The following is a 12,204-nucleotide window of genomic DNA, read 5'->3' as shown; positions in this document are numbered from 1 at the left end:
ATCTGCATCACCACAAATTCATATAACTATTAAAAAAACAAGGCTAAATTGACAATGATAACTTTTAAAAATCTAAAAAAATCACAAGTGTCAATCAACACATTAAGATAATCAACAAAAGTGCTTAACAAGTATCTGAGAACAAACAGGGAATTATCTTCTCTATGAAGAGGTAATAAGGATACAATGATACAGGCTACAAACTCCAAAATAGCCAATATATACGCAAACACCTAACTTGGAGTTATGAGATAGAAGTCCATGAAGTATCAGTAGACACTTGTAAATTGAGCTCATTATACAAAGACAAAAGAGTCAATTCCAAGCTGCCATTAAAAAACTTCTAAAAAGGTGACATAACAGACCTACCTGACTAAATGTAGGTTTATTGTGGATTCTGGAGCAGCGGTCTCCATGTCGACAAGCTCCAATTTTGAAGTAAAAGCTGCAGTTAACCCTATAAAAACAGGAAAAAAACAAAATCAGCGCTAGAATACAGTCTGGTGATAAACAAGAAAAATGTTGAAATAACTATAGTTTCCTTCGACATCCACAATTCAGTTTTTCTGTACCATAATTGTAAACCTCTTAGATGAAAACAGTCTTCCTAAATGAGTTGAACTGGCTGCATGAAATTATTCAATTAAGATGACCAAGCACAGTGTATTACTAATAAAACTGCTTCTACAGTGATCAAAAGTTAAATGTTTCACTATCACAGCACATAAGTGTATACCATAATTACAAAATTTCTTATATTAAGAGCTGTAAGTAACATTCAGTTAACAATAAACTTATAGCTAGATCCTGCCACCCTATGATTACCCAAGGAAAATCAGATGGTAGTCACCATGTGTTTGTAAGCCTCTCCTTGATGTCAAAGTATATTGCCATGGGTGCTGTCTGTTAAACAATTTTTCAACAACAGAGCTGTAATCCAAAGGACACTTCAAAAGGACATTTAGTTAGAATCCATGCTCTCTACTATACCAGAGAAGAGAAAATTTGTAGTTCAACCTTACAAGAGGCAGAAAATCATCTTTGTACTCACCTACAACAGAGAGAAAAAATCTCTTCCTTAACCCAGAAAGAGAGGAGGAAAATAATCTTATTGACTCTACCAACAACAGAGAAGAAACTTTGTTTTTCAACTCTAAGATGGGGAGAAAAATTTTTTGTGTTAGGCCATACTTAGGCTTAAACAAAAAGGCCTACCAAGAAGCTGGAATATTCTACTGAATACACTGATGGCAATTTACACAGTTCAGCCTGAAAAGCATAACTATGATAGACTGGTCTACCCCAAGTCTCTCTGTACTGCCTAAGCTAGATTAGGCAGGCCTGCAGGTCTCCTAAGCATTGTTTCCTTACCAATAATTTCTTCCACACCATGGAACAGTTTGGGAGACAGGATATCATCATCAAATAAGGGACATGTTTCAGATAAAGAGATGTTTGGCAATCCTACCTATGGTCCCTCTTGAACAGCCCCACCTAATTTGCCCTAGAGAATCATGAATCATAAGCATAAAATAAGTTTATCCCAACCTAAACTTGCACACTGGATTATAGCCTAACTAGCACGGGAGCATCCCACATCCCAACCTAAGCACTTAATGTAGCCAGAAGGTGCACATTCGTTAATCTTGTCTAAATCTGAGTAACTAACTGACAGCAAATTTGTTTTCTGTAGTGATGCCTTTACCAGCAGATAGGATTATTTCAAGATGGATAGAGTCATTTTACTCTTCATTTCGCATGTAAACACCATCATCTTTTAATGGCCATCACTGCCTTTTGTGCCTTACATACAAGGTAGCCAGTGTTAAACAATGCATTGTGTGATAACTGGTGAAAGCTGACAGAATTTAGAAACACTTGTTCAATACATTGGGTAAAGTTGTGAAGTTTTATTGACTAAAAAGTTACCAGTACCTAGGCCAACTACTATGTAACGGAAAGAAAAAGATTGCATAAGCATTTGTGTAGCCTAGCCTAGGCCTAGCCTTTCGCCTGTGCTACAAACACCTCATACCTCTCAAAAAATGTTCATAATGTACAGAACACTTTCAAGACAATAAAAAGAGACCTAAAAAAACAATGCAATCTTCCTATTTTTATTGATAAATAAGCCTCTGACCAATCATTTCCTTGACCCCTCACAGCCTACACCTCTGTGGAAAATGATTGTCAAGCAACTATTTTTTTTATACCAAGTTTCACGCAGGCAAGAAAACTTCATATTACCCTAGCCAATAAAAGTAAGGGTCTACTCAAGTGAAAGTTTCCCAAATAATTGTCATGAGCTTCAAACTGACAGTAAAAACAGATCTGACTTGAGATATTTTTATTGTAAACCTAATTTTTTTCATAAAAAAACAGAAATGTGGCAAAATGGTAGATCTAAGTAATAGATACACGGCAGGTATTTAGCGAGAAATGGCAGTTTCTTATAGTATTGTGGTTGCTTATTTACAATTTAATGTTATTTTTGGGGTGTGGAATGTAATTAACCTGTAATTAACCCCAGAAGCCCACCCAACAAGGGGTTTTCATACGTGATCTTCACCAGACAGAGGAGCGCGGTTACGTCTGTTTGGGACGGTTCATATCCCGTCCGGCAAGTGCAATAACTTGTTAATGTAGGGGTACCGCGCCCCCGCCAGTTCTAAATACGGCGAAGGGACATTCCATTTGGCCGACAACAAACAAATGCACCGCCAGTATCAGAAGCCCTAAAAGTGTAGAAAAAACCAGTTTCCAAGGTAAAAACAGGCGTGGAGCTGATACTTAGAATTACCAGCAAAATTTTTAACCTTCGCTACCTAACCTCAGGTTCTGTGACAAGTGGGCAGCACAGGGCATTTAGGTCACTCAACTGGCTTAATGTTAAACAAACCATCTATTTAAAGAACTATTGTTGCGCTCAAGCTGTCAGTGTGACAGGAAAGTAGGGAAAGCCAGAGCAGAAACTACAGTAAATGACAGGTCTCAGACAAAACCATAAATGAGGGATTAAAATGACTAAATGACAGGTCCCCGGCAAAGCCATAAACGAGGGATTGAAATTACTAGAGTAAAAGATAGGTCTCAGGCAAAACAGACGACGGATTCAAGTTAAAAGGGTAATGACAGGTCTCAGGCAAAACTATAAACGATAGATTAAAATTACTAAATGGCATATCTCAAGCAAAGCCATAAACGAGGGATTAAAATTACTAGAGTAAATGCAAGGCCTCAGACAAAACCATAAACGACGGATTAAAATTGCTAGAGTACATGACAGGTCTCAAGTCAGGCAAAGCCATAAACAAGGGATTAACTCGACATGTTGGCGAAGTTGGTATTAATTAATAAGCAACTTACACTAGCTTATCTCCACTACTCTAAAATAGTAACCAAAAGCAAAACCATAAAGCTTATAGCCAGTTACGACATAGTTGTCGAGAGTGGATGCTACAATTAAAAAAGGAGATGAAATGTCAAGATCATCCTAAGCTACCGGTAGGATGAAGAAAACCCTACGGGGAGCCTTTTCATTTAACAAAATTTTGTAGCACTGCGATCAATTCTGTTTAAAATACCTGGACAAGGACACCATGCATATATTCATGACTGATTTAATACACTCGGAAACAATTTTTAAACAGAGAAAAGCTATAATATACATACTTATCTTTCTCAGTGCCAAAAATCGATGCCAAATACTCGGCCATTTTGAATGTTTACACTTTTCTTCTGTCTAGATCTTTATAGTATACTGAGGCCACTCTGTGGATGACGAAAAATAAACAATTGGGGAAATTTAATTCAAAACTCAGGTAAAATATTTTTGTACGATTGGAAAATCAGTATAACACTCTACATAGCATCAAAAGCTAAAAATAAGATTTTACCAAAGGTATGTGTCCTAATATGTCAAATCCTTAGCAAGCACGTATCTAGTTCTTTCTATAATCCCATTAATTCCCCATGCGTGGTTAAATTACTTAATACGTCAGATCGTAAATTTGCTCCATAACTTCAGACTCAAAATAATGTTTTAATATTAATCCAACTCATTTCAATGAAACATTCACATTATTCAAACTATTAAAGACTCATAGCTACGTAAAATGCTGGGACACTGCATAGGCACCTCGTATGCATTATATATTATACCTTTCCACTGCAGCTTTTTAAAAAATATCAGTGATTGAACGGACCGTTAATTTTAAGCACATTAAGTTGATTTCTATTGATTTCTACCTGACACGAAAAATCTGACATATTTTATCATCTTCCAGCAGTCTGTATTCAACCCTGTTCTTACCAGAAATTACCCTTATTGCGTTATCTGACTCAAGATGGTTTATAAAAATATTAATTTTCATACATTTTAATATTTGTTTCTTCCATTTTCCTCAATCTTTTGTTTAATTTGTGCTCATAAGCTCTCCCTCAAAGAGCGTAACGATCAGTGTGGCGTGGTTTGTCAGTCTTATCATGATGGTAAGTTGGTCACGTGTGTTATCACATGTTATCTTATACATACTGTATTTGTTTAATCTCTCTCTATCTCTCTCTCAACATACATATATTTCATCACTATTTTTTTGTTCATGGGAGCACTTAATTATTCAGACTTCCAGCAATGATTCTTGGTAAAAAGAAAAGAATAGGTATATTGTCTCAAATAGTCATAAAGACGTCAGTGCCTCAATTTCGTGTGCTCGTCTGAAATTTCTTTCATTTTTACCTATCTTTCATGGAGAATTATTACACCAGGTAAAATTTCGACGATCGAGTGTGAATTGGGGTGTCATGTACTGTACGTATTTGTCTCTTCTCTAGAAATCATTTTGGATACATTCCCATAGAAATAATATGTTGTATCCTAACTTTCGTAGAAATAACATAAAACGTTCGTTTCCATAAACCTATCTTTCAGATCAGTGGTTCTTAAACTTTTTTGTCTTGCGCCCCCCCTCTCCATTATGTATAAATCCCACGCCCCCCTGCCCCTGAAATTTCTGCCAGCTATAATCTATAAACAATATGTTGTCTATTTGTATGCTATTATACTTATAACAATAAAAGGCAATTCATAAACAAGATTTGAAATTAAAATTGATTTATATTTTGAATTTTTGGCATGTTTTGAGATAATAATTAGAAAATATATGGAAGCAGTGATAACGTTTTTGGCAATGTTGTAATTAACATCACAAATTAAAAAATAATAGGCACCATCTGGCAACTCTGCTTGCGCCCCCCTTGGAAGCTTCTGGCGCCCCCCTAGGGGGCGCGCCCCCCAGTTTAAGAATCACTGTTTTAGATACTCTAATTTCTAAAAATATGTTTTTTTTTAATATAATCTTCTCTACAGAATCATGCTTATTTATAGACATTTGTCTATAAAATATTTTAAATACATTTGTCTCCATAAAACTATCTTCATACATTCGTTTCCACAAGAATACCTTTTAGATACATTCATTTCTTCTTTCCAGCCTTTAATACGTCAGCAAGGAGACTGCTATTTGGTTTCTGTTGTTTAATTAGAGTCCAGAGGTCTACATAAGTCCTCTTATTTCTTATCCCCCATAACACCAACCAACAAACCAACCGATTGTAACTAGACTTAATCAAGGCCTTGGTAATCATCATAATTATCTTCATCATCGTTGCTATAATTTTCATGGACGCTTGGATATAATAGGCCTACCGCAATCTATTGAAGCTTGGATGTACTGTATATAGGCCTACGGTTATCAATTGAAAGTTGGATATATAAGCTTACGGTAATCAAACTTAGTTTGAGTTCAGAAGCTGCTTTGGTGAGCTCCAAGCATAATGCAACAGAAGGCGTTTTTATAATTTTATTGTGCAATATTAATGTTAAATTGTTTCTGCCAGTAGGACAGAACGGGGCACTTACACCATTAATTGAGAGGGAGGAGCCAGCGTATCAAAGTAGGGAAGGGAAACAGAGGAGGTGACTTTGAATAGAGGTAAAAGAGCTGGAAGGGCCATTCCTTTGCCACAAGAGAATGGCAAGGTTACTTGGTTTAGATGTCCACTAAAAGCTCCTATTTTGTTGGCTATTAAAGGTTGTTGTTCGAGAGGTCATTAGCCTTTGGAATCTTATAGGCTTTTGGGAAATGCGTATATACAGTAGTATAAAGTTTTAGAACAGGGATGAAATGAAGTATTAGACACATTCAGTATTCATTGCAGTTTATGATAGTTACCCATTAGCCATGCTTGTCTGTTGTGGAAAGCATGTTCTTGATTTCATTTCTTAGTATATACATATAATTTTATATATATATATATATATATATATATATATATATATATATATATATATATATATATATATATATATTATTTACACATAATTATTGTTTTCTCCATCGCTTTCATTGTCACAAAGGGGAAGATTCCCAGCCTTTCATTTGTTGTTTCCGAAGAATATCTCTGCAATCAAAACGAGCCCAGCAAGGGAATAGCCTCCCACTAGCAAGTAGAAGGTGCCCTGCAGATGGTACACTGTGAAAGCCTGAAGGCTATTCTCTTCTCCCTCGGCGGCGCTGGAGGAGGAGGACGACGACGATGTAGACGCAGTAGATCCCGAGGCCGAGAGGCTAATCAGGTCCTTCATCCACTGTTTGATCAGACCGGCCTCTATGATGCGCTGGAAGAGGCGGTCGAAACTCTCCGTGTAGGGGGATCCCTTTGGAAAGGACCACCCGAAACCTCCGGGAAAGAATTCTTCGCGAGCGATTCGAATCTGGGAGAGAATTGGACAGACGTAAGGGACAAGAGTATCAGCAAGGGACATAGAAAACTGCCATTTCGGAAGCTAATGACGGCTGTAGAAGAAACAGATCTATAAGACAGATTTACCTATTTTACTCGCTGTCTGATTGCAACCTCTGACCAAATATCTTGTCAAGCAAAATCTGGAAAATAACTTTAAATGTGATTAAAGGCAACGCTACCTAGAAAAACTAAGGACTAATAAATAAATAAAACTTGAATACAAGATATTTCAAAGAAATAGACAAAATACGATAAAGATGCTGAAGAGGTTATATACATAATCTAACTGCCAGTCATTTCCTTGATATTGTTCCAGGAAGGACCAGCCGACCTTTCTTTTCTTTTTTCTGCCTTTCTCTTTTGTGTGGCGCCACATTCCTATGAACCAGTTAACTAAACTGACCTTCGTCTGTCTATTCTTGTCGGAGTAATCCCTCACTATAATGTTTCTGAAGTAGGTCTTCCAGGAAATGAACGCGTATCCGCCACGCAGGACTAGTTCCATGGAATCGCGCTCGCCGTGGAAGTGCATCTTCTTAAATAGCTTCATGTACACCGGAACCTGTTGGAAGGTGGTTCTTTTAACATCTTTTGCCGATTATTTCCTTTCTTATAACGCATAATACTTTCCAGACATTGATGTCTGTGCCTCATTCTTCTTTAGCTGATCTGAGACAATAATACACTCACACACACAAACATACACTCATACACACGGAATCGGAGGTGGTAAAATCAGCCCAAATCGATTAAACATCTGGGATAAATTCCAGTTCGTTGAGACCACTAAGGGGAAATTTCTGAGAAACATAGACATAAAACTTGACAGCTTATGGCCTATAAGTGTTCCAATCTGTTTTCCAAGTACACATCCCTACAACAAAAGTAGGTCCCGTTGCTAGGCAACCAGTCGGTTCTTAGCCACGTAAAAATAAATCTAATCCAGCTCAGTTGTCTGGTTAAACTAAGATATACTTAACTTAAAAAAAAAAAAATCAACGTAAAAGACAAATCTATGAGACTAACAGTTGATGCTCTGAAGAGCTGGTAATCTGATCCGTAAGTGTTAAGCATCCCCCACTTAATATTGCTGTCAGCCAGTTCCTCAAGCGTATCCAAAGTTGGGCTGACTTCTGGGACGGTGAGACAGGCGATGAGACTCCCTCTGTACAGGGTCGTCGCCAGAAAGCAGAAGAACCACCACAGGCAGCAGAAGGTTTTGCCGCTGGAGGACCTGTTTTTGACAAATACAGTCACTTGTGTTTTCTTTCTACGATAGTGAAAAACTTTGCAATATTTTCTCTGTGTTCTTGTCTTCTTTTCACTGGAGCACAATGCTTAACAGACAATTGGGCGAACTTCTGAGAAGTCGAGTGGTGTGTACTGTAGGTGCAGTAATCTAATTTTTAGCACTTCTTGGTGGGGCATGGGAAGAGAGGTTATAGCTAGGGAAGCTCACAAGAGGGTTTAAGCAAACCATATATATAATGGTAATGGTCTATAGAAAAATTATATATAACTTTATAAAATCAAACTGGCTAGTTGAGTAACTTTTCTATTTGAATAAGGTAGAGGGGAAAACCAGACATGCAAATTTACGCTCTTGTTATTTTGCACTATATATATTCTTCACGAATTAAATGAATACGGTTACCTACCTCAGTAAAAACGGAGAAGGCTGACCCAGCAATGGAGCTATCATATACAAACAGACTTCGCCAAAACTCAAATCCTGCTCTTCTATGGCGATCCCAGAATTTAAAGCCTTACTTTTTGGCTTTTTTGCCTCCTCCTCCAGGAAGTGTCTTGCCGGCGTTAGTTTGAAGATGACCCACAACAGTGGTCCGGAGAAAACAGTCACTACGAGCAGGTAGATCCACGTATCCCCTGGTTAAAGCGATTGAAAAGAATTGCTCTCTTAATATAATTTTGTTTTAACATCTCTTTTAACATCATCATCGTCACATTTTTATGATACGCTCGTCACCACAAAGCCTTGAATTCGAAATGATGATGAGGGCTTTGTAGTGACAAGCGTATGCAAAAAGTGCGAAGACATCGAGAAGTTAAGAGGTGGTTATGGTTATTACAAATACGTATATATCTGGAAAAAGCGACCGGTAAATTATACGTCCCCTTTTTTCATTAATTCATAACTTTATCACAACTATAACAGTGTAATTTGGAAGTTCTACTAAATTAAATACTACCATTTTAATTAGCTTTGAGCTTCTTAATAAAATTTTTTGCTAGTTTGGGATATTATAACAAAGTATTCCGTATGATGAATACCTTTTCTGCCAGTAACTAGTCTCTGCAAAATCTCTTTGAAAAGATTTTTTTTTTGGCGAAATATATGAAATTAGTAAATTTTCAGTATCTTTTACTTAGTGATTTTCACTTCACGTGTTCACTTTACAAATAAATGGAGCTTTTTCTATCAGAAATTATTTGACACCAGCAGCAAATACATTTCCCTAAATCTGGTGTCAGTGATGTTATGAATGAAGGAAGAAGAAGAAGAAGAAGAAGAAGAAGAAGAAGAAGAAGAAGAAGAAGAAGAAGAAGAAGAAGAAGAAGAAGACTTTTTATACCTCTGGAAAAAGCCACGACCATACTTAAGAGAAGTTGACACAAAATGTTAGTCAGAGTTGAATGAATCAGGAAGAATTGGTATCAGTCACTTCACCAGCACTATTGTGCACTTAAAACTCACAGGTAAAGGGCTTGATAGGGGCTTGCCATTGGGGTAGAGGTCCCGGCTTTCTCATGACGAATGTCATTGGTTCCACGTAATAGGCCCTCGTGAAAGTGACGGCGTAAGTTCGTTCCCAAGTCACGGACAGCATCATGGAGAAATCGGCCTCGGAGCGCTGAATGGTACCCACGGTGCCGGTCCAGGAACCGTTTTCGAGGAGGTACCTTGAAAGGAAAGTATGGGGTTGCTTAGCAAAAATAAGCCGAGCTAAACGAAGATATTCGAGGAGAGTAAAAGAATGCGAACTAAGTTAAGTAAAGCCAAACGAAGCTGAGCTAACCAAAGCTAAGCTAAGCCACGATCTAGGCCGTGAGCTGAGGAAAAAAGCTGGAACTGAGCGGCAACATTTACGTGATCGCTATCGACACCCATGGCTTCCGCTAAGTAATAATAGAAAAAAAAAAAAAAAACAAAAGAGTCATCCGTTCGTACTAACCCCCACTGATTATCCTTAGGCTCACGCATGATGAAAGAGAAGTTGAACAGCCTCGCCGCCTCCTTTAGGATGCGAACGTCCATGGAGTCCTTTGGGATTGTTACTCCGCCAGGTTCATCGATAGTTCGCGTGTAGTCGATGAAAGGGGCAAAGTCCATTGTAACCGTCTCGAAGACATGGCCGTGGAAATTACTGAAAGCATTTCCAGTATAATAATAATAATAATAATAATAATAATAATAATAATAATAATAATAATAATAATAATAATAATAATAATAACATTCTGTAGGCAGCGCACCTATATGCCATTGCGGTTAGTTGGTGGAAACGATAAGAAACCTTACATTATACGAAAGCACATGAGCATCATTAGACTCACTGTCGAAATATATAAAAATTGAACTTTATTTCTGAATCTACGCTTCGGGTTTTCAGGATTTATTCTTTTAAAAATAACTGGAACACTTAAAAATGAGAGATTATAATGGCAATACGTTGTCATTTCTCCATCAGTGTCCTGTCATTTTTCAACTCACTTTTATCCAGTTTTTTTCATTAGTACTCGATATATCGTGCTAATAGGCACACAAGCACACAGTTCATGACAGGAATTAGTCATGTTTCTTGTTTAAAGTGGAGTTCGAGATTACATTTAGTCATGTTCTCATTTAAATTGGATTCATAATTATGTTATTTTGAAAGAAACCAAAGAAAATCATACAACGCCATTCTAGTGCTATTGTTTTCCGTGTCAAACATGTTTTAAGTTTTATGTTTTGATTTATTTGATAAAAAAAAAAAAATGCTACCTGAACAGTTCGCGTAGAATGTCCACCCGTCTCAGGAATCCTTTCTCGGGAGTCCAGGAATCTAGGTACAGTATTCCTACCTTCCTCGCTGCACAGTGGAGACACCTGCCGTACATGGCAACCTCACCTGACATCGACAGTATTATGCGGAAATGTGGTTTTGTTGTCTATGTAAAATATCTTAATGAAAGTGATTAGAAATCAGAGTACATAGAAGCTATTTGCATTTTACTGTTTCTATATTCATCCAGTTTTTGTAAGATATATAATAATAATAATAATAATAATAATAATAATAATAATAATAATAATAATAATAATAATAGTAAATTTATTTATAACCTATATCTGACGTGGAATGAAAGAAACCCAATAAATAATTTGTTTTCGCTTGTTTAGCTATAAGTCATAAATAAAACAACTCTTGAAAATGAAATTATCTATCAGTCAATGTTAAATAACGTTCCAGAATCAAACATCGTTCCTATTGCTATTTGCAATCTGTAACAATTCTTTAGAAGGCAGTACTTTGCAAGATTATTTCTTCCTTAACTCACATATAACCTTTTCAGACAATAAAGTGATCAATATAATACGTACCTGAGGCCTTAACTGTCGTTGTTAGTAAGAGAACTTGATGAGCTTTTTTCAGTTTTTGAGACGTCAGCAGTTCATGAATTCTGCCTCGGCCTACAAAAAAGAACGCATCTATTTCAGGCATTGGTCGTTTTATGCTAATGATATTCCCTTAACGAGGGACGTTGTCCAACATACACGCCTCTCACGGGCAGAGTACAAAATTTAAAGTCGATTCAGTTGGTTAGTCCCTATTGACAACTGGAGAAAGTGTTCAAGTCAGTATATCATAAAGGCAAAGAAAAGCATTTTTGAGCTGTTAAAGGTAGTCATGGGCTATGTAAAGGACGGGAATCGACAATACAGCGGCCAACGTGTCCCGTAGAATAGCGCCTTCCGCTCCCCGCCCAAATGAAAAATTTGTAGATGTATATATCTATGGACTGACGATAAGAGTTGCAAATACTTAGGCCTAAACGAAAAATACTTTCAGAACAAAATACTAAAAACTTTTGTAAGTACTTAAACCAGTAAGAAAAACTATAATAGTTTATTAGTACTACAGTAGTCTTGATGTGCAGCTTTTATTTGCAAACACAGTGTATTAAAACCAAAATATCTTTACGTTAGTTTTGGCAATAATTACTTCTAAATTCCTCTAATAGAATCACACACACGTACATACCTAGATACCCACGGGAAACGAAGGCTTACCTGACTGTTTTGGTGGAACATCCAAAAACAGGACATGGAGGCGAGAATTTCCGAGGAGTTGGCCAGGGATGATCGAGGTGCCAGATTGCCAATTATCGCTT

General features: G+C 37.0%; 2 protein-coding genes across 2 annotated transcripts in view; both read right to left on the bottom strand.

Annotated features, from left to right (window-relative positions):
* LOC136847112 (splicing factor U2AF 26 kDa subunit-like) overlaps positions 1-3,747 on the bottom strand; it is a 64,793-nt gene extending 61,046 nt beyond the window's left edge. Inside the window, exons 1-2 of the mRNA XM_067118446.1 lie at positions 3,673-3,747; positions 370-457 (exon numbers count right to left, since the gene is read on the bottom strand). Of these exons, the coding sequence (XP_066974547.1) occupies positions 370-457; positions 3,673-3,716 (132 nt within the window). The 5' untranslated portion in view covers positions 3,717-3,747. The remainder of the gene's footprint in view (positions 1-369; positions 458-3,672) is intronic.
* A 2,639-nt stretch (positions 3,748-6,386) lies between these two features.
* Positions 6,387-10,947, bottom strand: LOC136846885 (ionotropic receptor 21a-like). Its single transcript, XM_067118137.1, has 7 exons — positions 10,814-10,947; positions 10,002-10,193; positions 9,524-9,729; positions 8,466-8,694; positions 7,834-8,041; positions 7,211-7,369; positions 6,387-6,775 (listed from the first exon to the last, which is right to left on the bottom strand). Exons 1-7 carry the CDS (start codon positions 10,945-10,947, stop codon positions 6,437-6,439), a joined length of 1,467 nt encoding a protein of 488 aa, XP_066974238.1. The 3' UTR covers positions 6,387-6,436.
* Positions 10,948-12,204: the final 1,257 nt, after the last annotated feature.

Source organism: Macrobrachium rosenbergii, chromosome 16 (assembly GCF_040412425.1).
Source record: "Macrobrachium rosenbergii isolate ZJJX-2024 chromosome 16, ASM4041242v1, whole genome shotgun sequence".
Lineage (NCBI taxonomy): Eukaryota > Metazoa > Arthropoda > Malacostraca > Decapoda > Palaemonidae > Macrobrachium > Macrobrachium rosenbergii.
Note: the sequence above shows the minus strand (reverse complement) of the source record. Positions and strands in the feature narration are given on the sequence as shown.